A 26,692-nucleotide genomic window follows, 5' to 3' on the forward strand; every position below is an offset into this window, starting at 1 on the left:
ATAACATGACGTATGGATTGACTCAGTCGCGACCAGTCCATTGTCTGCGTTGCATTGCGAGTTGGCTTTTTACTCTGAAACAGAAAGGTACACGTTTACTCGTCACAGTATGATTTCTGCCACCACAATTTTAGCCGCATACGTACCCAATTCGGAACGTGTTTTATTGTCTGTTTGACACACACAGTCATGTTTACTATCAAACAGATGACTGTCTCCTCTATATGGTTTCAATTCAGTAGGAGAGAGAGAGGTTGCATCTCAAATGACACCCTAGTCCCTATATAGTGCACTACTTTCGACCAGAGCCCTACTGTAAGTGGTGCACTATAAAGGGAATAGGTTGTCATTTTGGGACTTAATAGAGTCATTTCCCTAGATGCATTATTGCAGGGCCAAGATGTTAATTCTCTGGTTGTGTTGTTTTGACCCTTAGCCATTACTTCACATTGCCATCTAGTCCCTCAAGCTTCCTCAGTCTGCGTCTGTGACAGGTTTATGTGCTGTTGTTAAGTCTCTTTGTCCAGGGTTACGATGTCTAATTAAACTCCCATACTCCCCTTTAATTGCCAAGCTTTTCGGAGTGTCAGTTTTAAAGGGCCAGACATAAATGATGTGGATTGGATAGTGGGGTAGTTTAGATGATGGAATCCCCCTGGGGAAATGTGTTTAGCATCTTTCATGAAACAACACAGAGCAGTTCATGCTGTTCACCAGGTCTCTCTCTCTCTCTCTCTCTCTCTCTCTCTCTCTCTCTCTCTCTCTCTCTTCTCTCTCTCTCTCTCTCTCTCTCTCTCTCTCTCTCTCTCTCTCTCTCTCTCTCTCTCTCTCTCTCTCTCTCTCTCTCTCCCTCTCTCTCTCTCTCTCTCTCTCTCTCTCTCTCTCTCTCTCTCTCTCTCTCTCTCTCTCTCTTTCTCTCTCTCTTTCTCTCTCTCTTTCTCTCTCTCAATTCAATTCAATTCAATTCAAGGGGCTTTATTGGCATGGGAAACATGTGTTAACATTGCCAAAGCAAGTGAGGTAGACAATACACAAAAGTGAAACAAACAAAACGAATTAACAGTAAACATTACACATACAGAAGTTTCAAAACAATAAAGACATTACAAGTGTCATATTAAATATATACAGTGTTGTAACAATGTACAAATGGTTAAAGCACACAAGTTAAAATAAGTAAGCATAAATATGGGTTGTATTTACAATGGTGTTTGTTCTTCACTGGTTGCCCTTTTCTTGTGGCAACAGGTCACAAATCTTGCTGCTGTGATGGCACACTGTGGAATTTCACCCAGTAAATATGGGAGTTTATCAAAATTGGATTTGTTTTCGAATTCTTTGTGGATCTGTGTGATCTGAGGGAAATATGTGTCTCTAATATGGTCATACATTGGGCAGGAGGTTAGGAAGTGCAGCTCGGTTTCCACCTCATTTTGTGGGCAGTGTGCACATAGCCTGTCTTCTCTTGAGAGCCATGTCTGCCTACGGCGGCCTTTCTCAATAGCAAGGCTATGCTCACTGAGTCTGTACATAGTCAAAGCTTTCCTTAAGTTTGGGTCAGTCACAGTGGTCTCTCTTTCTCTCTCTCTTTCTCTCTTTCTCTCTCTCTCTCTCTCTCTCTCTCTCTCTCTCTCTCTCTCTCTCTCTCTCTCTCTCTCTCTCTTCTCTCTCTCTCTCTCCTCTTCTCTCTTCTCTCTCTCTCTCTCTTTCTCTCTCTCTCTCTCTCTCTCTTTCTCTCTCTCTCTCTCTCTCTCTCTCTTTCTCACTTTCTCTTTCTCTCTCTCTCTCACTTCTCTTTCTCACTTTCTCTTTGTCTCTCTCTCTCTCTCTCTCTCTCTCTCTCTCTCTCTCTCTTTCTTTATTTCTCTCTCTTTCTTTATTTCTCTCTCTCTCTGAAACCAGATGTATTTTTTCTGTATCACTCTAAAGAGGCCTGGAGGTTGTCCTGTGTGTTTGGGGCATGAATGAAGGTTTTGTGTGTTTTGCGGACCGGTAATCAAAACTGTATGAACTTCATAGAGATATATTGTAATGGTCATGTGATTAGATCATTTTCTTTGAGATGTGATGATGTTTTTCCAGGACAAAGGCAGATTTGTATAGATTTCACTTCCTCGTAACGGTCAACGAGTCCATCTGCAAAGTTGGACGTCAGCAACATATTTTCCAGGTCAATTATCTCACTGATAAAACATTCAAATCAAAGTAAAAGTTCCCAGAAAAGGACCGTCGATGATGACCATCAATTTATTTATGCCCAAGGCAGTTACCTCGCCAGATGCATTGAAGTGTCCAGCTTGACTCAAGGACTGTGGGTGCATTCCGTGCGTGTTACACTGAGCCTTTTAGCCATGCTGATTGGTTAATCTCAGTGTTTAACCAATCAGTAAGTTGTTTGGGTGCAGTACTGAGAAGACCTTGCCCTGTGTGTCAGTGTAGTGGACTGTGAGATCCGTTAGCATGCTTTAACGAGTCTCTAATGGAATAATGAGCCTATGGCCTCTCCCCTCTGAGACTTATGACTGCGCTCCAGCTGTGGCATCAGAAGTAAACATCCACATTAGACAATTTGTCCACAGATGCTGAAGTGTGTATTCTCTTGTGTGTGTCCCTGAGAATACATGTGGTTCTTTCAGCATAACACTAGCTGTGTGTGTGTCTGTCTGTCTGTCTGTCTGTCTGTCTGTCTGTCTGTCTGTCTGTCTGTCTGTGTGTGAGAGCTTATATCCATGTGTGGGCTCTTATGCATGTCCCAGAGAGAACATAATGGTCCTTTCAGCACAACACAAACACACTACCTAGCTAGACTTTTCTTTTTGTTGCTCTATGTGTGTTCACGCTTTCTCCTCACCCGCTGTGTTTTCCTCTGCAGGTTGCCAGGGCCGACCAGGGTGTCCGCTGCAGGCAGCGGGGCCCCCAAGGGCCAAGGATCCTCCAACCTCAACAGGAGGAGTCAGAGCTTTAACAGCATCGATAAGAGCAAGCCTCTCCAGTATGCTAGTGGCAATGACAGAGGTAGGTGAACCTAGAATCAGGTAGAAGCAGGCCTGAGCCGTATGAGCCGGGCCGAACCAAACTGTTCTAATCTAGCCTGGTTACACGGTTGCTGGAACCTTGATGAAAAAGACACAATGTAAAACCAGCGCAGTTTGATTAGGATCGGCACAATAATGTGAAAATGGTGATGGTGAAAATGGCCGTGTCTAAACTCACCTTTCATAAGGTTTAAACAGAATCAGGAAAACCTCTACTGTCTTAGAATTCATTCTCTTACCCCTACGTTTCTACAGCTGTTTTCCTCAGGGTCAGTCAGTACCATTCAACGTTTATATTTTTGAGCGCATGGTCCACAACATGCACTAGGTGGCGCCACTGATAAACACAATGGGCTGGACAGAGCAGGGCATGCCAGCACACTCCACGTTAACCAGTCTGCTGAATCATATCAGCAGTGTAGTTGACTAGAGTTGTAGGGTATTCCTTTAGGGAGAAGGCAAGACAGTGCATTTCACAGCATGGTGAGTAGTAGTGGTTAGACTGCAGAGCTGTGGGTCTGAATCACACCATGCTCCACCAAGCATAATAACCTGCCATTATGACAGATTTTGTCACACACTCGCTTTCCTTATTTTATTATTGTCAAATTACTTTTATCCGAAAGTAAGTGGATTAAATGATTTGTCTGTGTCCCGAATGGTAGCCTGTTCCCTATATAGTGCACTACTTTTGACCAGGGCCCTATGTGCTTGGGGAAAAAGAGGCTTCAACAAGGCTCTTTTCTAAACGACCCCCTACCTGGTGGTTCTTTGAGCTTATATTATGTTCGTAGATATTGAATATTTGTCTCTCAGTATTTTACAATGATCGTACAGTGGTGGTTCCATTCCCTTACCAATTCACGTCTCCCTTCATCCCTCTGTCACTATCACAGAGTAATGGTCGTCAATGGAGTTACGGTCGTCAGTAGAGTTATGGTCGTCAGTAGAGTTATAGTCGTGTTACGCACGCCTCTGAGAAGAGGGAACTCAACTCTCTGAAGTGCAAGAGGTATGGACTGTAGGTGCGAGTAAGGATGACACAAAAGCAGAATTTTACCGTTTACTTGGATTTATTTTCTTACACGGTAATATGGGGAAAAGGGGCTGGACGGAACCAAAGCAAAGAAAGTAAATATCAAAGTTCCCCCTCTCCTATCTAACCTGCCTACCCACTTAACTTACCTAACTTAACACCGCCTGGTGCCCTAACCAAAATACAGGGGGTGGTCCGCCCAGGTCTTACCTAGTGTGCCTAGACAGTAAATATACTACGGGTATATGTATGCCCTCGGGCCTCTTGCCTAAGCACTCCCAAAGTGCCTTCTCCTTCCCCCCCTGGGAACAAACGAAACAGAGTAATTATTAACAATTTCACAAACACTCACAAACACAGGACATAGAAAAAACTGCTACCAACAACAGAACTGCTACCAACAACAACAGTACATACCACACTTTCTGATACACAACCAACACTATATCACAATCTAATTTTTCTCTCTCTCAATCTCCAAATCTCTACTCCAAATCTCATCTCTCTCCTCTCTCTCCTGGGGCAGAACACTGGCTTTTATCTTCAGGTGGCAATGGTGATTAGTGTCAGCTGCTTCTTGACGAGGGGGAGGGGTCAGCTCCAATCACCAATTAGCCTGGGGTTGACCAATCAGCTGGTTGGGGAGTACTTCAGGAAGCCATCTCCTGAAACACACACTCAAATACAAAACAGAACACAGAAACTGGGGAACGTAACAGTCGTCAATAGAGTAATGGTCGTCAGTAGAGTTACAGTCGTCAGTAGAGTTATGGTCGTCAGTAGAGTTATGGTCGTCAATGGAGTAATGGTCGTCAGTAGAGTTACAGTCGTCAATGGAGTAATGGTCGTCAGTAGAGTTATGGTCGTCAGTAGAGTTATAGTCGTCAGTAGAGTTATGGTCGTCAGTAGAGTTATAGTCGTCAGTAGAGTTATAGTCGTCGGTAGAGTTACGGTCGTCGGTAGAGTTACGGTCGTCGGTAGAGTTACGGTCGTCGGTAGAGTTACGGTCGTCGGTAGAGTTACGGTCGTCGGTAGAGTTACGGTCGTCGGTAGAGTTATGGTCGTCAGTAGAGTAATGGTCGTCAGTAGAGTTACAGTCGTCAGTAGAGTTATGGTCGTCAGTAGAGTTATGGTCGTCAATGGAGTAATGGTCGTCAGTAGAGTTACAGTCGTCAATGGAGTAATGGTCGTCAGTAGAGTTATGGTCGTCAGTAGAGTTATAGTCGTCAGTAGAGTTATGGTCGTCAGTAGAGTTATAGTCGTCAGTAGAGTTATAGTCGTCGGTAGAGTTACGGTCGTCGGTAGAGTTACGGTCGTCGGTAGAGTTACGGTCGTCGGTAGAGTTACGGTCGTCGGTAGAGTTACGGTCGTCGGTAGAGTTACGGTCGTCGGTAGAGTTACGGTCGTCGGTAGAGTTACGGTCGTCGGTAGAGTTACGGTCGTCGGTAGAGTTACGGTCGTCGGTAGAGTTACGGTCGTCGGTAGAGTTACGGTCGTCGGTAGAGTTACGGTCGTCGGTAGAGTTACGGTCGTCAATGGAGTTATGGTCGTCAGTAGAGTAATGGTCGTCAGTAGAGTTACGGTCGTCAGTAGAGTTATGGTCGTCAGTAGAGTTATGGTCGTCAGTAGAGTTATGGTCGTCAGTAGAGTTACGGTCGTCAGTAGAGTTACGGTCGTCAGTAGAGTTACGGTCGTCAATGGAGTTACGGTCGTCAGTAGAGTTATGGTCGTCAGTAGAGTAATGGTCGTCAGTAGAGTAATGGTCGTCAGTAGAGTAATGGTCGTCAGTAGAGTTATGGTCGTCAGTAGAGTTATGGTCGTCAGTAGAGTTATGGTCGTCAGTAGAGTTATGGTCGTCAATGGAGTTATGGTCGTCAATGGAGTTATGGTCGTCAGTCGTCAGTTCAGGGCCAGTCAACGGGAGACTCTTTTTCCTCATGCTTCTCCATCCCTACATTCTCTCTCTCTCTCTCTCTCTCTCTCTCTCTCTCTCTCTCTTTCTCTTTCACCCCCTCTCCCCTTTTCTCTTTCTCTCGCTCTCTGTCCCACTCTCTCCCTCTCTCTTTCAACGCCTCTCCCCTCTCTCTCTCTCTTTATCCGTCTCTCCCTCTTCCCATACACGTTAACAGAGAACAACAGTCTACCAACCATGAACAGACCCCGGTCACCGACCCTGTTTATTTTGGCCAGAGCCAGCCCACTAGATTTACACCAGTACCTTCACTGTCCCCTGTGTCCCATTTGCCAGACCTGTTGACACAGTGGTTGTCTCCCAAATGGCACCCTATTCCTTTTATAGTTAACTACTTTTTAGCTCGGCCCATAGGACTCTAGTCAAAAGTAGTGCACTATATATAGAATAGGATGCCATTTGGGACACATGAATCCCCCATCCAGAAAGGGAGTGAAGGTTTTTCTGTTTCCTCAGTACCCCCCTTCCACCGTTTAAACCATTACTCACACCCTACTTTACCACCTAAAACAGAGCTAATGTCTCCCCTGGTGGGAACAGCCAACTCCATGGTCCTTCTTTCTTGGGGTTTGTGTCGTTTGTCTCTCTCCTCTCTCTCACTACCCACTGGCAGTATGTTGTCTGTCTCCCCTCTCTCTCACTACCCACTGGCAGTATGTTGTCTGTCTCCCCTCTCTCTCACTGGTAGTATGTGGTCTGTCTCCCCTCCCTCTCACTGACAGTATGTTGTCTGTCTCCCCTCTCTCTCACTACCCACTGGCAGTATGTTGTCTGTCTCCCCTCTCTCTCACTGGTAGTATGTGGTCTGTCTCCCCTCCCTCTCACTGACAGTATGTTGTCTGTCTCCCCTCTCTCTCACTACCCACTGGCAGTATGTTGTCTGTCTCCCCTCTCTCTCACTGGTAGTATGTGGTCTGTCTCCCCTCCCTCTCACTGACAGTATGTTGTCTGTCTCCCCTCTCTCTCACTACCCACTGGCAGTATGTTGTCTGTCTCCCCTCTCTCTCACTGGTAGTATGTGGTCTGTCTCCCCTCCCTCTCACTGACAGTATGTTGTCTGTCTCCACTCTCTCTCACTACCCACTGGCAGTATATTGTCTGTCTCCCCTACCTCTCACTGGCAGTATGTTGTCTGTCTCCTCTCCCTCTCACTGGCAGTATGCTAATTGCATGGTGTACAGGTGGATGAAGAGGCAGTCTGCTGCTTGTCTATCAGTCACTAGTCCAGTGTTAAACTCGGGAGTCATGTCCATGCTTATGAATCAGCCTGGTACTTAAGCATTTAATATTGTACTTAATGTTGCAATTCCAATCTTTAATCTTGGTACAGGTCTGTTTTAATGTGTGTGATTCAGAATGTTTTTGTGTATGTCGATTGTTTTCTCTATATGCAGCTCAACACATTTCCAATCTATTTTAATCAGCCTTGCTTAACATGGCCAGTCGCCAGTCGCTCTCCTCAACAGTTTGCCAATGGGGGAGTCATGTCATTGGGAGTGAGAGTTTGACCCCAGCCTAAGGACTCAACTTTAGGCCCACTGTAGATAAGATTAACTCATCCCTGCGAGGGCGGAGGCTTAAATTTGGGGGTCAAATCAAACGATTCCAAGGAAATGTCAGATAAATTTCAATGATGCAGCTAAACCTTTAGCAAAAGACAGGGAATTGAGAGTCTAGTCATGGCAGAAGAGCCTGTCTGAAGAGATCATGTAAAAAGCAAGAGCTGCAGGCTAGTGCAGGCCAGCTCAGGGTGACAGGGGCTGCGTCCCAAATGGCAACCTATTCCCTATTTAAGTGCACTATATAGGGAGTAGGGTGCCATTGGGGACACGTACAGCTGTCCAAAGGGAGAGAAAATGAGGGCAGGCTCACAGATATTGGGACTTGGTGTTTATTACAAGAGGATTTACTCAGCTCAGTGTGTGTGTGTGTGTGTGTGTGTGTGTGTGTGTGTGTGTGTGTGTGTGTGTGTGTGTGTGTGTGTGTGTGTGTGTGTGTGTGTGTGTGTGTGTGTGTGTGTGTGTGTGTGTGTGTGTGTGTGTGTGTGTGTGTGTTTGTAGGGGCGGGGCGGCGTGTGTGTAGGGGCGGGGTGGCGTGTGTGTGGGGGGGGCATGTGTGTGTGTGTTTGCGTGCCACACGATGGTGTGTGAGCACTGAGCAGCAGACGTGTGAGGGTCCAGCGCCCAGCCAGCAGAAGTGACATTTCACTCTTAGCCGATGAAGTAAGCGGTTGTGAAAGAGTGTGTTGCTATGGTAACGCCAAGTCTCTACTTCTTCTCTGGGGCGTTGGTGGCGGTGGCGTCAGCCGATTGGTATATAATGGCATCCTTCGGTCCCCTGTTATCTTTAAAGACGTGGTTAATTCGCTGGCCGCGCATACTGAATCCCAAACACTTCGGCCCTCATTCACAATCTTATCACAGTGTTGCCCGCCACTCCGACAAAGAAATCAAATCAAGCGTGGCATTTCTGTTGCCCAACTTTCACGGCTGTTTCCATGGTGTGAGGGCAAGCTCTGTCAGCCTAACACAAGAATGACTGGGCTTCTTAGATTTTTTATTTTATTTTTTATTTTACCGTTATTTTACCAGGTAAGTTGACTGAGAACACGTTCTCATTTGCAGCAACGACCTGGGGAATAGTTACAGGGGAGAGGAGGGGGATGAATAAGCCAATTGTAAACTGGGGATTATTAGGTGACCATGATGGTTTGAGGGCCAGATTGGGAATTTAGCCAGGACACCGGGGTTAACACCCCTACTCTTACGATAAGTGCCATGGGATCTTTAATGACCTCAGAGAGTCAGGACACCCGTTTAACGTCCCATCCGAAAGACGGCACCCTGTACAGGGCAGTGTCCCCAATCACTGCCCTGGGGCATTGGGGTATTTTTTTGTAAGATGTAAGGGTTAAGTGAGATTCTGGGCAGGAAGAGCAGTCGGGCTAGTCATGAGACACACACACTATTTCTATCTTTCTCTCTCTCTATCTTTCTCTCTTTTTCTATCTGTGTCTTAACACTCTCTCTCTCACACACACACACACACAAGCTGGTCTTTAAAGAGATGACTTGGCGTTTGCCAGCTTACATGTTCCTGCCACGGACTGACACGTTTACAGACGTCGTAAGGTTTTAAAGGCTGTGGCCCAGATCATAAGCTGATTAGTGTTTCGGCGCCTCGCGTGGCGGCAGCTAAAGCCCTTCTCCTTCCCTTGCCTCTGGGGAAAATACTGCACGGTTAGGGAGAATCACAGTGCCTCAGGCCGAGGCTGCGTCCCTGGAAAGGCCACCAGTTCAGCTATATTGCTGTGTTTATGACTCAGCATAGATAGAATTCCATCATGCAGGTTTGAAAATAATGTGGTTCCATAAACCATCGAGCATCCTTTGAGAAGTAGTGTCGTCTATGGAGAGTAGAGCTGAATGAGGAGATGGAGAGGACAGGCAGTTCTATATAGTGAATGTGAATCCCAGCATGTCCCTGCTCTTTGACACTACATCAATCAACAATAGAAGGCAAACATACACTACATGACCAAAATGTATGTGGACACCTGCTCGTCAAACATATCATTCCAAAACCATGGGCATTAATAGGGCGTTGGTCCCCCCTTTGCTGTTATAACAGCCTCCACTCATCTGGACAGGCTTTCCACTAGATGTTGGAACATTGCTGCGGGGGACTTGCTTCCATCGTCTAGAATGTCAGATTTCCCTTCACTGGAACTAAGGAGCCCGAACCATGAAAAACAGCCGCAGACTATTATTCGTCCTCCACCAAACTTTACAGTTGGAACTATGCATTCGGGCAGGTAGAGTTCTCCTGGCATCCGCAAAAAACCCACGTTAGTCCGTCGGACTGCCAGATGGTGAAGCGTAATTCATCACTCCAGAGAGCGCGATTTCACTGATCCAGAGTCCAATTGTGGCGAGCTTTACACCACTCCAGCCGACGCTTGGCATTGTGCATGGTGATCTTAGGCTTGTGTGCGGATGCTCAGCCATGGAGACCCATTTCATGATACTCCCGACTGCTGACGTTGCTTCCAGAGGCAGTTTGGAACTCGGTAGTTAGTGTTGCAACCGAGGACAGACGATATTTACACGCTATGCGCTCCAACACTCTGTGGTTCTGTTCTGTGAGCTTGGATGTCCTACCACTTCGTGGCTGAGCTGTTGTTGCTTGTAAACGTTACCACTTCACAATAACAGAACTTACAGTTGACCGGGGGAGCTCTAGCAGGGCAGAAATTTGACGAACTGACTTGACGGTGCCACGTTGAAAGTCACTAAGCTCTTCAGTAAGGCCATTCTACTGCCAATGTGTGTCTATGGAGATTGCATGGCTGTGTGCTCAATTGTATACACCTGTCAGCAACGGGTGTTGCTGAAATAGCCGAATCCAATAATTTGAAGGGGTGTCCACATACTTTTGTATATACAGTATATTGTATAATCCTTAAGGTTGCAATGCATTTCCTATCACTAACTTCTCCCCTTGGTAGAAAGTAGCAGCACAGTATCAATGTATCTCCATGGAAAGTACAGCGTAGGGGCCGGGAGGCGTCTGCTGGGGGATTGATGATGATCTGAACACCCACTAGAGAGGAGAAATGGGGGTCCTTCAGAAGGTCAGAGCCACTGCTGAGCGGCTAACGGGACCATCGGTTATCTCACGCTCCTGACGGATGGGTGTACGTGAGGCGTGGTTGTGTCCATCTAGTGTAGCGCCGACACGTCATAGAGTGTGTGTGTCTGTGTCTCTGCGCGTGTGTGCGTGTGTGTGTGTGTGTGTGTGTGTGTGTGTGTGTGTGTGTGTGTGTGTGTGTGTGTGTGTGTGTGTGTGTGTGTGTGTGTGTGTGTGTGTGTGTGTGCGTGCGTGCGTGCGTGCGTGCGTGCGTGCGTGTGTGTGTGTGTGTTCTGAAACACCCCGGTTCTTTTGAAAGCGAGTATACAGTTGTTTTATTCATGTATCAACCCATTCTTGCTTTCCAACGCCACACTAGTAAAAAAAAATATTTTCTGTTGGCATTAGACACCTGCCAAGTTCCCAGGCAGCTTTGGCCCAGGGGGTGAATTGCTGGCATCCCACTGTCACAAGGGGAAACGGCAACAGTTTTAGGTTTCGCAGAATCAATTGCTGAGTACATTTTTTGCTTGAGCGCGCAGCAGGCTGCACTGCTGCACTGCTGCATTAGGATCTGTTTGCAGTGGGAAAGATTTGGATAGCGCATTGCCGATCTGCTCCGTTTCTTTTTTGTTCCTACCCCCCGACTATGCCCCCCATCCTTACCAACCAATCCCCCCTGCAGCCTAGCAGAGAGAGCAATGTCTGTCTCCCGTGGTGCAGAAAATGCCTGCTGACCCATCCAAACAACATCGCTCTCGTTTTTATCTCTCTCTCTTTATCTCTCCCCCCCTCTCTCTCTCTCTCTCTCTCTGTCTCTCTGTCTCTGTCGCTCTGTCTCCCCCCCCCTCTCTCCCCTCTTTCTCTCCCTCTCTCTCCTTCTCTCCCTCTCTCTCTCTGTCTCTGTCTATCTGTCTCTGTCTGTCTCTCTCTCTTTATCTCTCTTTCTCTCTCTCTCTCTCTCTCTCTCTCTCTCTCTCTCTCTCTCTCTCTATCTCTGTTTCTGTCTCTGTCTCTCTCTCCCCCCCTCTCTCCCCTCTTCATCTCCCTCTCTCTCCTTCTCTCCCTCTCTTTCTCTCTGCTTGTGATCATGTAATAGAAGTGTAAATGTGACAGTGTAGTGGATCCTGGGCTGGGTTCAACAACATCTTTGAGACACCAGCGTGAAGCCAATGGAAGGCTCCCATGTGATGGACTACTCTAGTCATACCTGTTGTTGGGGAAGATCCTGTGTGCTTTTATATCATAGCGTGCTACTTTTGAGAGCGTTTTTACTGCAATGATGGTTCTTCTGTCAAAGTGCCAGAGGCTGTAGATCACAGGTGTCAGACTCATTTCACGGAGGGCCGAGTGTCCCTCCTCCTTTGTATTTGATTGATGAATTAAGGTCACTAATTAATAAGGAACTCCCCACACCTGGTGGTCTAGGGATTCAATGAAAGGACAAAACGTAAAACTGCAGGCACTAGGCCCTCCATGAAATGAGTTTGACACCCCTGCTGTAGAAGACTCAATGATGGTGAATATTTGGCTCTATATAGAAAGTACCTGCCATTTCATTTTCAATCCAAATTGTTCTCTCAGTATATGAGACCACATGTGCATGTATTGATCCAGTTGTGTTCCTGAGACGGTTGATGTAACTGTGGTGTGTCTGTTTATCTGTCTCCCTTGCAGAATCGGCGAAGAGCATCCCTCTGCCTGGCAGCATGAACGGAGGTGCCCCAGTGCCCACCAGCCTCAGCGGGCAGCAGCTGGCCTCTGCCATCCCCTCCCCCACCGCCGGCAAGTCCTGGCGCAGCAAGTCCATGAACATGAAGCACAGTGCCACCTCCTCCATGCTCTCGGTCTCCACCTCGCCCTCTCACTCGCCCACCCCACCCCCCGCCTCCGACCGCCTACGGCCCCCCATGACCGAGGCGCCCAAGTCGGGCTCTGTCGCTGGCGGTGGCGCCTCCCAGAGATCCATGCTGGACAAGTTCCGGATGATCAACCCTCGCTCGGCCTCGCGGACTTCGCCGTCGGTGGCCGAGATGGCCTTGCAGGAGGAGGATGACATGTCGGAGTACGGCGAGGAAGAGCTAAGCATAACGGAGCCAACGTCGTCAATGTGTACTAGCAGCAGCAACAGCACCAAGCCGCTGGCCAAGACTGCCTCGCCCCCCTCCCTGGCAGCAGCCAACAAGGGCTGTGTGAAGGACTCGTCGCCCTCCACCGGCGGCAGCAATAAGTCCCTGCCCCAGCCCAAAGACAAGGAGGATAAGAGCAGGAGCAAAGGAGGTAAGGCCAGCACCCCTCCCAAAGATGAACAACGGGAACCCATGGTGGATCCATCCAAGAAGACCTCTAAGATCGCCAGCCTCATCCCCAAGGGAGGGAAGCCTGCAGCGGGCAAGAAGGACAGCGCCATCCCCCCTGCCTCCAGTGGAATCCCCAAGCCTGGGCTCAAGGCCCCCTCGGCTACGGGGAAGCCGGCCGGCGGTCAAGCCCAGACCCAGGCCACCCAGGGTGGTAGTGGAGGGGGCAGGGAAGGGGACAAGGCCAAGGTGGTTAAAGGGGGCCAGGGGGGCTACTACATGCAGCAGCGCTCCCTGGGGGGCCTGGAGGGCCGGCGAAGCAACATGGTGTCTTCCACCAGCACCTCTGCCCTGTCCCAGCCCCCAGGGGCCATGGGGGGGAACGGAGCGGTGCAGCTCCCCCAGCAGCAGCAGCACAACCACCCCAACACAGCCACCGTCGCCCCCTTCATGTATAGGTGAGACTGTCTGTGTATGTGCAGCTCTGCGTGTGTGTGTGTGTGTGTGTGTCTGTGTCTGTGTGTGTACGTGCGTGCATACCACTAGAAACCTGGGGGAGTAATCCCATCAAGCTAAGAATCCTCATCTGACAGCCTTTGTCTTCAAGGCTGTTAACAGACTTGGACTTTTCTATAGAGGGCTTTGTAGGACGTTCACTTAAAATACAAAGAAAAATGCACAATCAAATCACAATTACCCAAATGAGCTCTGGTGCACTGCCTTCTCCTCAGCCTTCCCCTCAGGTCTGGTGCACAGCCATCCCCTCAGCTCTGGTACACTGCCTTCCCCTCAGCTCTGGTACACTGCCTTCCCCTCAGCTCTGGTACACTGCCTTCCCCTCAGCTCTGGTACACTGCCTTCCCCTCAGCTCTGGTACACTGCCTTCCCCTCAGCTCTGGTACACTGCCTTCCCCTCAGCTCTGGTGCACTCCCTTCACCTCAGCAGGTTGTTAGAATGACAGCCCAAACTAACCTCAGCAGGTTGTTAGAATGACACTCCAAACTAACCTCAGCAGGTTGTTAGAATGACAGTCCAAACTAACCTCAGCAGGTTGTTAGAATGACACTCCAAACTAACATTAGCAGGTTGTTAGAATGACACTCCAAACTAACATCAGCAGGTTGTTAGAATGACAGTCCAAACTAACCTCAGCAGGTTGTTAGAATGACACTCCAAACTAACCTCAGCAGGTTGTTAGAATGACAGCCCAAACTAACCTCAGCAGGTTGTTAGAATGACAGTCCAAACTAACCTCAGCAGGTTGTTAGAATGACAGCCCAAACTCACCTCAGCAGGTTGTTAGAATGACAGCCCAAACTAACCTCAGCAGGTTGTTAGAATGACAGCCCAAACTAACCTCAACAGGCTGTTAGAATGACAGTCCAAACTCACCTCAGCAGGTTGTTAGAATGACAGTCCAAACTCACCTCAGCAGGTTGTTAGAATGACAGCCCAAACTCACCTCAGCAGGTTGTTAGAATGACAGTCCAAACTAACATCAGCAGGTTGTTAGAATGACAGTCCAAACTAACCTCAGCAGGCTGTTAGAATGACAGCCCAAACTAACCTCAGCAGGTTGTTAGAATGACACTACAAACTAACCTCACTATCTCCATGTCCTGATGTCTATGCCTGCAGCATTACACCAAGGCCCTCTGTTCCACCTGACATAGTTCAGCTGAACTTGTGTCTGATCCGTCCATCATTTGGGTGTTTTATATGCAGCACATGTCCCTTGTTTGTCACTTGATTCCTGCGAAGGAGTTCAACTTTGTTGAGAATAATACAAAAGAAAGGATTTATTGTGACAGTTTAGATAGTCGTTGTTAGTGGAATTGAGGGGGGAGTATTGGGCATGTTTGTCTAAAATATCCTCTTCTACTGTGACAGTTATACTCCAAGATGAATTTCCAGCCTTTCTTTCAACCTTACTTGTCTTATCAAATGCATCTGATCCCAATGGCATCCCTGTGTTGTGCATTACTTTTGACCAGAGGACTGTTTTTGACCAGGGCCCACAGGTTTCTGCTCTAAGGTTTATAGGAAATAGGGAGCTATTTGGAACGCAGGCTGCGTCTTGACTGGTCTCTCATCATGATCCATCTAGAACAGGTTTCATGGAGAGAAAAGAGGCCCTCATCCATCCCTCCATACTTCCACTCCTTTATCCGTATCCCGCCTTCTGTCATTGTGCCCACGGGACTGCATGTGGTGCCAAGGCTCGTTTGACAACCCTACAGTCACACACAGGCACACGAGGGCTGGCCCGTCCAGTCACACTCCATCTTGATGTGTGTACAACCAATTGAATCTCTGCATCCCATGGCGCCCCAAATAACCCCTATTATTAGAGTGTCTGGAGAGAGTTGGAAGCCTTGATTCCAGACGGATGCCGCAGATCAAAGCTAATTTCCCACCTTTCAATCTGTCGACTGGATGGGGGTTTTGTGATGTCAGAGACAGAGTCTGTGCATGATGGCGGGCGTGCTAACAGCAGTTCTGGCCTTTTGGGGGGGGGGGGGGGGGGGGGGGGTCCTATTAACGAGCCATAATCGGCTTCCGGGGAACTTTTCCCTCTCTTCTCTTTCTCTATTATTTCCAAGAAGGCTTCAACCTTGGCACACAATGCACTCTGCTGCTCGCTGACTCACCATTGAGAATGAGTCCTAATCCGTCCAATGCACCTCGCCGTCTTGCCCATTAACAGGCATCCCTGATTATCATTCATAGGCAGATGCAGTTGACGGCTGTTGTTCTCCAACCTGTTCTCCATCTGCATTAAATGGGAGACAAGCAACGCACAAAATACACTGTAATGTCATGCCATTAAAAAGGGATTCTCTTCATAACCCTCTCCTACTTTGTATTCATGTCAGGTCCTAATCATGAGCGGCTCAGCTACTTAACCAGGATGCAATCAACCAAAATGAAAAGCACGTTGTCTTCTGTGGCTCAGCAGCCAACAGGTTGACATGCTCAGTTCTACCTGATCACTCACACTCCCGCCTCCCTCTCCCCTTCACTTGTCCAATCCTGGCTATAGTATCCCATGTCTCCCTCCCTCCCCCTTTCCTCTGTTTCTCTCACTCCCTTCCGGAGGGAGGTGTGCCCCTGCCGACCTGCCTGAACAGAGGAGGAACTGTCAGCGGCCTCGCACTTAGGGCCTCCCGCTGCGCCGCAATTTACCATCATTTCAGGGCCAATTAGGTTTCTTCCCTCTCCTGTGCCACAGCAGAGCAGCCGGGGCTGAGAAGAGCAGAGGCAGCAGTTAGCTGCAGTTTGTGTTTCGTTGATTACAGTCCCCCTGCCTCCGCCTTTGACAGCAGCCGGGGAGGTGATTGTAAGGCGCTGCTGTGTGACGCTAACGTTGTATGTGCGTCCTCTCTCTGACCTGATTCGACCTGAGATTCTCACTTATGATTGGCTGTGCTGTGCTTTGTTTTGTTCTCAGTACATTTATCAGGGTATTTTTAGACTGATTTGAGATCCTTGTTGTACATCTTTATCACAAACATTCCTAAACTGAGTTGTCAGAATATATACCCTCCCCAGTAAACAATTAATTTACCCATTACTACATTTTTTGCAGACTGTCAAATTGTTGCCATATTTCTGAATGTTTCTCTGTGAAAATCTATGTATCTAGAAGTAGTTTGTAGGGCGGATGTTCGAAAACGAGGTTTCACGGTGCTCAACTCATTGGCTGATGCAGCATTCTGTGGATGCCAGTTTATCTGTGGCGGTGCAGGTGGCTGGGGAAAGGCTTTATTGTGGGTGTGCCGGTGAGGGAGAGTTATCTAGCAGCCGTCAGGACGTCTGGCTGTGTTTCTCACATCTCTGCCCAAGGCAAGGGAACAAACACAGGCTGCCTACCAAATGGCACCCTATTCCCTTTTTAGTGCACTACTTTTGACCAGGGCCCATAGGCTATAGGGAGACAGGGAATGCAAGCCAGTATGTGGATTTCGACTCCACAAAGGCAGGCTCATGCATGCACACACACACACATGTACACACAGATACAGAGACAAACTTCCCTTCACCCACAAAACCTCACTTCATCCAAGAGATCCTCCTGAGAAATTCATCTTCGTCTGTTGAAAATACGAAAAAGCACAAAAAGAGTATTTCAGTCCGCGTCCCGTTGGGTTGTTTACCACATGAAAACAAACACTCTATGCAATGTGGCTCCTGAATAACCACGGCTTTGTTTGTTTCTCCCAGGACGTACTCCGAGAACGACTGTACCACGGTGGCCCCCACAGACCACTGCCTCAGCCCCACCAAGGGAGACCTGGTCTACAGCAAGACTGCCAAGCAGTGCCTGGAAGAAATCTCAGGTGGGCAACACTCGCTGACGTGTGTGTGTGTGTGTGTGTGTGTGTGTGTGTGTGTGTGTGTGTGTGTGTGTGTGTGTGTGTGTGTGTGTGTGTGTGTGTGTGTGTGTGTGTGTGTGTGTGTGTGTGTGTGTGTGTGTGTGTGTGTGTGTGTGTGTGTGTGTGTGTGTGTGTGTGTGTGTTACAGTACATTGTATGTGTGCGTACTTTCCGGTGAATGCGTGTGTGCATGTTTGTGTTTGAGGTAGCATGGGGGGTCCCTTGATCCCCGCCTCACACGGCGAAGGGATAAGGTCAGGAACGACTGGCGGACACTGGAGGCATCTGTGGCCCTTTGTTTACGCAGTTGCCGTCGGTTACGCCCCGGCGCCCGGCGTCTTGTTCTAGCTGTGGGGATGTGGCGGCTCATCCGGATAGACAGTGGCCAGAGGCTGCAGGAGACAGAGATAGCAGGAATCTGTATTGTCTGGGTGGTGGGCTGGGCTGCAGCTCAGGTTGGCATTTACACAGAAACCAATAGAATTTCAATGCGATGGAAACGTAATGTGGATAATGTCCTTTGGAAATGATGACGTGTTATTACGTAGCTTTGGTATTCCAGGTCAGGTATCTGCCAAATCATAGTACATCTACTGTGACATAGAAAATAGACATTGCTATGTATTCCTGCCTAGTGGGTCTGCATGTTAACTAAACACAGTGCATGTCTTAGGCTTTGCTCTACTATAAACTGGTTTGTCATTTGGGTATGGGGAAACAAAAGATTGTTCTGTCACAAAACAAATGACTCCCCAAATCGTCGTCTACAAAGGGAACGGTCCCTACATAGCGCTACTTTAGTCCTCTAAATGTATGCCTTTACAAAGCCACACCCGAAGTACAATGTCTGGAATGTTGTGTTTTTACATCCAAACCTGTAATATACACGCTGTGGTCACGGCACAATGAGCGCCGCCGTCAGCCAAACTCCATCGAACTTTCTGCTTCGATTTGTTCATTTATGAAAATGTTTGCAGCTGCGTTCTACTCAGAAAGTCTGATTTTGCTGTTTTTGGGGGTCTTTTTATGAACGTATGTAGATGATAATCTGAGGAACCATGGTGGTTCACTTCTGTATCAGGACGATTGTGTTGCCCCCAGACACTGATCTTGGGTCAGTTTTTTGTTTTTCCCTCACTATTCATAAGGTTAGGGTTCAGGGAGGGAAAGCAGATCCTAGATCTGTACCTAGGGGAAACTGCACCCTTGTTTTTTTTCTTCGTTTTGACTCCTGAACTGCTCCTTGCCTGGAATGTGAGTCTGCGGTAGCCTCTATAGTGAAGGAAGTCTTTCAAAAAGCTACTTATGGTTCATCATCTTCGGGCTAAATTTCCTGCAGCACTGAGTTTACATTTCATTTACATTTTGGTGGTTCAACTTACAGTCATTTCACAGAAGATCAGTGTAGCGTCAATGTAGAGGTAGGCATACAGTACCAGTCAAAAGTTTGTACACACCTACTCATTCCAGGGTTTTTCTTTATTTAGAATAATAGTGAAGACATCAAAACTATGAAATAAACCATATGGAATCATGTAGTAACCCAAAAAAAGTGTTAAACAAATCAAAATATATTTTATATTTGAAATTCTTCAAAGTAGCCACCTTTTGCCTTGATGACAGCTTTGCACACTCTTGGCACACATTTTAAAATGTCAGACTTGACCTAACTAAAAATGTATCAACCCCTACAAAAATGTCTGGGGAGAAACTGGTCAAATTAAGATCCTACAACTGTAAATACCATCTCTGTCCATGGCAGTTAATGTCACCTTGGATATGGTTGCTCAGGGCAACTGCTACCATGAGTTTCTCTGCATCACGAGCTTATAGCATGTGTGGTCACATGGAGGCTGTTGTTTGTCTATGGTGTGTGTGTCTGTACAGTTGAGGTTATTAATACTAGAGGAAGTGTTGACTCTGTTGGCAGACAGTCTGCAGTCTTGTCGAGGCGAGAGGAGAGCCGGGGCTTTACTCCTTACCTCATTAACCCTATAGTGTTTAATTAGCCTGTGCATCAGCGCAGCACGGCTATCAGGGAGCCGCAACTCGCAGGTGTGCTGTCCAAACAACTCCCAGTCACTCTGGTTTTTATCAGGGAAAGCAGAGAGGGAGAGGGGGGAGAAGGGGAGGAGAAGTGGGAGAAGGGGAGGAGAAGAGGAGAAGAGGGGGAGGAGAAGAGGGAGGAGAAGTGGGAGAAGGGGAGGAGAAGAGGAGACGAGGGGAGGAGAAGAGGGAGGAGAAGTGGGAGAAGGGGAGGAGAAGAGGAGACGAGGGGGATGAGAAGAGGGAGGAGACGTGGGAGAAAGGGAGGAGAAGAGGAGACGAGGGGGATGAGAAGAGGGATGAGAAGAGGGCGAAGGGGAGGAGGAGAAAGGGAGGAGAAGAGGGACAAGGGGAGGGGGAGGAGAAGGGGGAGGAGAAGAGGGAGAAGAGGAGGAGGCAGCAGTGTTGAACATGCATTTTCATCCTTTGACTCTTTCACTCACACACATACTCCCCAAGTACCCAGCGACTTGTGGTGAGGCGTTTCCTGAACTGAAGTGGGCAGACGTGGAGACTGAAGACACGTGCTTTGATGGTCGGCAGTAGCCACAGCAGAGGCTGCCACTACTGCAGCAGAGGGAAGGGAAACCAGCGAGACGAGAGAGAGAGAGGAGGGAGAAACAGATGAGGCAGAGAGTAAGAGAGAGAGCAGCAGAGAGAGAGGAAGGATAGAATTGCAGGCTGAATGCTAAAATGAACAGAGCGGAGAGATTGAGTGCTGGCTCCATTCTCTGGTGTGAGGAGAGGAGAGAGGGAGAGAAGCAAAGGCTCTGTTGAGCTGGTAATTAACAGGAGAGCAGAGAGGAATGAAATGCTCCCCTCTGCTCTTAATAGAGAAAAATAAAGAGAGGGAGAAGCAGAGAGAGAAGCAGAGAGAGAGTAGAATAGAGCGGAGGAGAGAGAGAGATTGCGTGAGAAAGAGAGATGTAAAATCGCATTCATCCACACCCCTCACCGCTTCTTGCTGTTTTGAGGTGGAGGAGAGAGAAAGAAGAGGAGGAGGAGGGGGAGGTAAAGCAGTGTCTGTTTTTTTGTGTTGGTGTGTGTCTGTGGCACCAGTTATTAGCTGGGTGACCATGGGAATGCAATGTCTGGAGGATGCCTCTGGACTCTTCTGTGCGTGAGGGGGGAGTTTTTCACCCAGGCGTCTGCGACATGCTCTCCCTCCCTCCATCCCTCACTCCCTCCATCTGGATGAAGCCTGGACCCTCGGTGAGCGCTGGACACGGGGCCACCTAAGCCCCCCCCACAGATAGAGGAGTCTTCACCTCTCTCACCACCCTCTTCTCCTCTCCCCTCCTCCGGCTCACCAGCCACCACTGCCAGAATGTGACCGGGAACAGAGCCAAACAGGTAGACCAGCACAGACCCACTGACGAACAGAGAGAGAGTGAACGAGAGAAAGGAGGTGAAGATGAAGAGAGGCGCCGAGTTCTCCGTGTACCAGGGTGGAAGCCCCCCTCGCCGACCCCCCCAGCCCCTCCCAGACAACCTGAACCTCCGCAAGCAGCGCTCCCTGACCAACCTGACCCTGCTGAGCGAGGGCGAGCAGCGGGTGTACTCCTTCGAGCTAGATGACCCACTCACGCCTTCCAAATCCTCTTCGTCCTTGTCATCATCCCCAGCGCGAGGAGGCAGCCCCAGGAAGGAGCCAGCCAGGGATGGTGGGGGCGCGAGGGGCACCAGGGCGCGCTCCCTGTCCCTCTCCCTGACCAAAGTTCTCTCCCAGTCGGAGCACTCCCTCATCCCCGTGCCATGGAGGTGCACGGCGGTCGGGCGGGCATCGCTGGGCGGGCAATTGCAACCGCCTCGGGAGACGCCACGTGGGCAGCTGGGGAAGCCCAGGGAGGAGGGTACGGATGAAGAGGGCAGCAGCGGGCGTTCGGACGACGAGGTGGCATCAGCGGCGGGCACCAGGGTCGGTGACCAGGGTGGCAGGGAGAGGGGGTACTGGGCAGAGGAGGAGGCAGAGGGGGGCGCCCGCGAGGGCACGGCTCAGCTGGACAAGGAGGTGATCCTCACCATGCTGGGTGACCTGGAGCAGGTGCTACACACACACCCACATTGTAAGTCTCACACACACACATGTACGCACGCACGCACACACACACACACACACACACACCCTTAGTCACACTCTCTCGCCGTAATACACACACCCACACGCTTACACCTTAACACACACCCACTCACACAACGTAACACCCACACACACACACCCTTAGTCACACACTCTATAAGCCACACACACGCTGTAAGTCACACACACAACTACAATGTAGGTGTCACACACACCATAGCCAGGGGCGTACACAGGTCTCCATCCGTACGGTTGTATGTACAGCTGGATGTGGAGCTGCTGTTCTGGTAGTGCTGCTGACTAGTGTCAGGTAAAGGTAGTCATAGTTACTGTGTGGTAGTAGACTGAAGCTTGGGTAGTAGTGTCATAGTTACTGTGTGGTAGTGGACTGAAGCTTGGGTAGTAGTGTCAGGTAAAGGTAGTCATAGTTACTGTGTGGTAGTAGACTGAAGCTTGGGTAGTAGTGTCAGGTAAAGGTAGTCATAGTTACTGTGTGGTAGTAGACTGAAGTAGTGTGTCAGGTAAAGGTAGTCATAGTTACTGTGTGGTAGTAGACTGAAGCTTGGGTAGTAGTGTCAGGTAAAGGTAGTCATAGTTACAGTGTGGTAGTGGACTGAAGCTTGGGTAGTAGTGTCAGGTAAAGGTAGTCATAGTTACTGTGTGGTAGTAGACTGAAGCGTGGGTAGTAGTGTCAGGTAAAGGTAGTCATAGTTACTGTGTGGTAGTAGACTGAAGCGTGGGTAGTAGTGTCAGGTAAAGGTAGTCATAGTTACTGTGTGGTAGTAGACTGAAGCGTGGGTAGTAGTGTCAGTTAAAGGTAGTCATAGTTACAGTGTGGTAGTGGACTGAAGCGTGGGTAGTAGTGTCAGTTAAAGGTAGTCATAGTTACAGTGTGGTAGTGGACTGAAGCTTGGGTAGTAGTGTCATAGTTACTGTGTGGTAGTAGACTGAAGCTTGGGTAGTAGTGTCAGGTAAAGGTAGTCATAGTTACTGTGTGGTAGTGGACTGAAGCTTGGGTAGTAGTGTCATAGTTACTGTGTGGTAGTGGACTGAAGCTTGGGTAGTAGTGTCAGGTAAAGGTAGTCATAGTTACAGTGTGGTAGTAGACTGAAGCGTGGGTAGTAGTGTCAGGTAAAGGTAGTCATAGTTACTGTGTGGTAGTAGACTGAAGCTTGGGTAGTAGTGTCAGGTAAAGGTAGTCATAGTTACTGTGTGGTAGTGTACTGAAGCTTGGGTAGTAGTGTCAGTTAAAGGTAGTCATAGTTACTGTGTTGTAGTGGTTGTATTATTAGTAGTGCTAACAGAAATAATCATTTTAGTAATAGTAGAAACACTGGTAGTAATAGCAGTAACATAAATATTCATTGTGGTATTATTGTAGTATTAATAGCAATACCATAAATACACATGGTGGTATTATTGTAGTAGTAATAGTATTAACATAAATACTCATTGTGGTATTGCTGTAGTAGTAATAGCAGTAACATAAATATTCATCGTGGTATTATTGTAGTATTAATAGCAATAACATAAATACGCATGGTGGTATTATTGTAGTAGTAATAGTATTAACATAAATACTCAGTGTGGTATCACTGTAGTAGTAATACTATTAACATAAATACTCATGGTGGTATTATTGTAGTAGTAATAGTATTAACATAAATACTCATTGTGGTATCACTGTAGTAGTAATAGTATTAACATAAATACTCATGGTGGTATTATTGTATTAGTAATAGTATTAACATAAATACTCAGTGTGGTATCACTGTAGTAGTAATACTATTAACATAAATACTCATGGTGGTATTATTGTAGTAGTAATAGCTCGCATTGCACTGAAAAAGCCCAGCCCAAATTCTCCCATTCTTGAAGAGGTACTAGTGCTGCTGCCAGCTGCAGAGTACGCGCTCCCTCTCTGCCTGTCCACAACAGTGTCAGTGATCCATCCATACTATCCCTGTCTGTGTGATCCATCCATACTATCCCTGTCTGTGTGATCCATCCATACTATCCCTGTCTGTGTGATCCATCCATACTATCCCTGTCTGTGTGATCCATCCATACTATCCCTGTCTGTGTGATCCATCCATACTATCCCTGTCTGTGTGATCCATCCATACTATCCCTGTCTGTGTGATCCATCCATACTATCCCTGTATGTGTGATCCATCTATACTATCCCTATCTGTGTGATCTATCCAGATAGTTACACTACCTCCTAAAGCCCATTTCCACACAAAGTTGGCAGTAAAAGTGCCCAGCCTGCCCAGCTGCAGTATAGTACAGTATGGCAACTCAGGGTTTTGCCTCAGGGAACGATGTATTGGATGTGGTTTAACAAGCAGCTCAGTGCTGTACTGCCTGTTAGACAGAACTCAGCAGGTTGTAGCTGGGAGAAGTCCTAACGCTCTGGATGCAGTGTTTCCTTCCTCTCAGCCGTGTGGCTGCAGCAAGCTGCAGAGAGTTGACACATGCTGTCTAACACACAGAGGATTGTGGGTGGCAATAGAAATGGGTTTGAATCATTTGAGTTGACAATCTCTGCACGAAGGCGTATTCAGAGTTTGGTGCATGCGAGCAAGTCTTGCCGAGCCCCTGGTGTGTTTTGTGAGACACGGTGTTAGCTGGACTCATTAGGATGTGTGCAGCAGGGAGTGGTATTCACTCTCTCCAGGAGAGGTGCGGGCCTCGAGCTAAAGAGAACATGCATTATTGAAGAGAGGGAGAGTGATACTAGGCAGCTGCTGAACCTGTGGCCTGTGGTGGTGTTGAGGGTGTGTGTGTGTGTGTGTGTGTGTGTGTGTGTGTGTGTGTGTGTGTGTGTGTGTGTGTGTGTGTGTGTGTGTGTGTGTGTGTGTGTGTGTGTGTGTGTGTGTGTGTGTGTGTGTGTGTGTGTGTGTGTGTGTGTGTGTGTGTGTGTGTGTGTGTGTGTGTGTGTAAATGCTTGTGTGTGTAAATGCTTGTGTGTGTGTTCATATTTGTGTGGGTCAACCTGTGGCTTGCAGTGCTGTCGCTGCATCGTAGCATGATTGTGGTGCTCAACAGGGACTTGAATAGCGATGCATCTGACTGAGGCTGAGATCACCTTCCCTGGTAGCACGTTGTCAAGTGCTGCTTGCAGCTATATTCCCCCTGTCATAAACAGTCTAGAATGAGGTTCACGGCTTTTGTTACTCAAACATTTATATCATTTAGATGCAAATAATGTTATTGATCTCTAGATTTCCAGTGAACACGGTGCGGGAGGAATCTAAGACCGAAACCTTTCCTCATAATCTCTTAACACCTATTTCCTTTTTTACAATCTGGTTTAATAACGGCATCAATAGTATACATTTTTTAAAACAGTTTTATTTGCGGCAAATACCAAATGATTAATGTTTACATATGAATGTTTACATAATTCACACTTATTTCGACGTCAATATTATTACCTTTCGCTCCCAAAATGTAATCTGACCGCCTGTGAATATAACATGAATGGTACATATTACCTGTTGGTTGTGCCTATGGGGAGTGGTGGTGGTGAGTGATGGGGATGGTGGTGAGTGGTGGTGGTGGTGAGTGATGGTGGTGGTGAGTGGTGGTGGTGGTGAGTGGTGGTGGTGGTGAGTGATGGTGGTGGTGGTGAGTGATGGTGGTGGGTGGTGGTGAGTGGTGGTGTTGGTGGTGAGTAATGGTGATTGGTGGTGGTGAGTGATGGTGGTGGTGGGGAGTGATGGTGGGGAGTGATGGTGGGGAGTGATGGTGGGGAGTGATGGTGGTGAGTGATGGTCGTGAGTGAGGGTAGTGAGTGAGGGTAGTGAGTGAGGGTAGTGAGTGATGGTAGTGAGTGATGGTAGTGAGTGATGGTAGTGAGTGACGGTAGTGAGTGATGGTAGTGAGTGATAATAGTGAGTGATGGTAGTGAGTGATGGTAGGGGGTGATAATAGTGAGTGATAATAGTGAGTGATGGTAGTGAGTGATGGTAGTGAGTGATGGTAGTGAGTGATAATAGTGAGTGATGGTAGTGAGTGATAATAGTGGGTGATGGTGTAATAACAGAGCAGCACTCTGCTTTAGGTGAATGCTCCACTCCATTACCGCTCTATGAATCACTCCCCACGGATAAATCACTGAGATTTATTTAGTTCCCTATTTAGTTCCCTATGTAGTGCACTACTTTTAACCAGGGCCCATAACCCACTATAGGGAATAGCAGGCGAGTTGGGTTGCACATTGTGTCCAGCCCTGATCCCCCCCAGGGCCAACCCTGTTTGTGTCCCTTTATAATTGGACTGTGATTGGATCTTTGTCGGCGAGGATAGGGTGAAGCGAGGAGACGAATAGAGAGAGGGATGGAGGTAGAGGAAGGTTTTGAAGATTTATTGCAGTTTTGAGACTGTCTCTTAGACCAACTTGCCACACCCCACCCACACAGACATAGACATGATATGAGCATTCCTCCTCACTTCTCGCTCTTTCTGCTCTCTCTCTCGCTCTTTCTGCTCTCTCTCTCTCTCTCTCTCTCTCTCTCTCTCGCTCATTCTGCTCTCTCTCTCTCTCTCGCTCATTTTGCTCTCTCTCTCGCTCATTCTTCTCTCTCTCTCTCGCTCATTCTGCTCTCTCTCTCTCTCTCTCTTTCTGCTCTCTCTCTCTCTCTCTTTCTGCTCTCTCTCTCTTTCTCTCTCTCTCTCTCTCTCTCTTTCTGCTCTCTCTCTCTCTTTCTGCTCTCTCTCTCTTTCTGCTCTCTCTCTCTTTCTGCTCGCTCTCTCTCTCTCTCTCTCTTTCTGCTCTCTCTCTCTCTTTCTGCTCTCTCTCTCTCTTTCTGCTCTCTCTCTCTCTCGCTCATTCTGCTCTCTCTCTCTCTCTCTCATTCTGCTCTCTCTCTCTCTCTTTCTGCTCTCTCTCTCTCATTCTGCTCTCTCTCTCTCTCTCATTCTGCTCTCTCTCTCTCTCTCATTCTGCTCTCTCTCTCTCTCTCATTCTGCTCTCTCTCTCTCTCTCATTCTGCTCTCTCTCTCTCTCGCTCATTCTGCTCTCTCTCTCTCTCGCTCATTCTGCTCTCTCTCTCTCTCTCATTCTGCTCTCTCTCTCTCTCTCATTCTGCTCTCTCTCTCTCTCGCTCATTCTGCTCTCTCTCTCTCTCTCTCTCTCTCTCTCTCTCTCTCCGTTCAGCTGACAGTGAGACACACAACAGTCAAATTAAAGGGCTCTAAAAGCCATTCGATGTC

The 26,692-nt window shown here is 48.1% G+C and overlaps 1 protein-coding gene across 9 annotated transcripts in view; it reads left to right on the top strand.

Moving 5' to 3' along the window:
- Positions 1-26,692, top strand: part of LOC129864961 (neuron navigator 3-like) — a 290,755-nt gene that overhangs the window by 180,441 nt on the left and 83,622 nt on the right. For 8 of the 9 annotated variants that reach the window (XM_055937305.1, XM_055937310.1, XM_055937306.1 and 5 more), the window contains exons 7-9: positions 2,873-3,015; positions 12,350-13,427; positions 17,195-17,310. In XM_055937305.1, coding sequence (XP_055793280.1) covers positions 2,873-3,015; positions 12,350-13,427; positions 17,195-17,310 — 1,337 coding nt within the window. Of the gene's footprint in view, positions 1-2,872; positions 3,016-12,349; positions 13,428-17,194; positions 17,311-19,828; positions 21,459-26,692 lie in introns of those variants that run through there. The other variant, XM_055937314.1, reaches the window with a different exon arrangement.

The sequence above is a fragment of the Salvelinus fontinalis genome, chromosome 11, assembly GCF_029448725.1.
Source record: "Salvelinus fontinalis isolate EN_2023a chromosome 11, ASM2944872v1, whole genome shotgun sequence".
Taxonomy (NCBI): Eukaryota; Metazoa; Chordata; class Actinopteri; order Salmoniformes; family Salmonidae; genus Salvelinus; species Salvelinus fontinalis.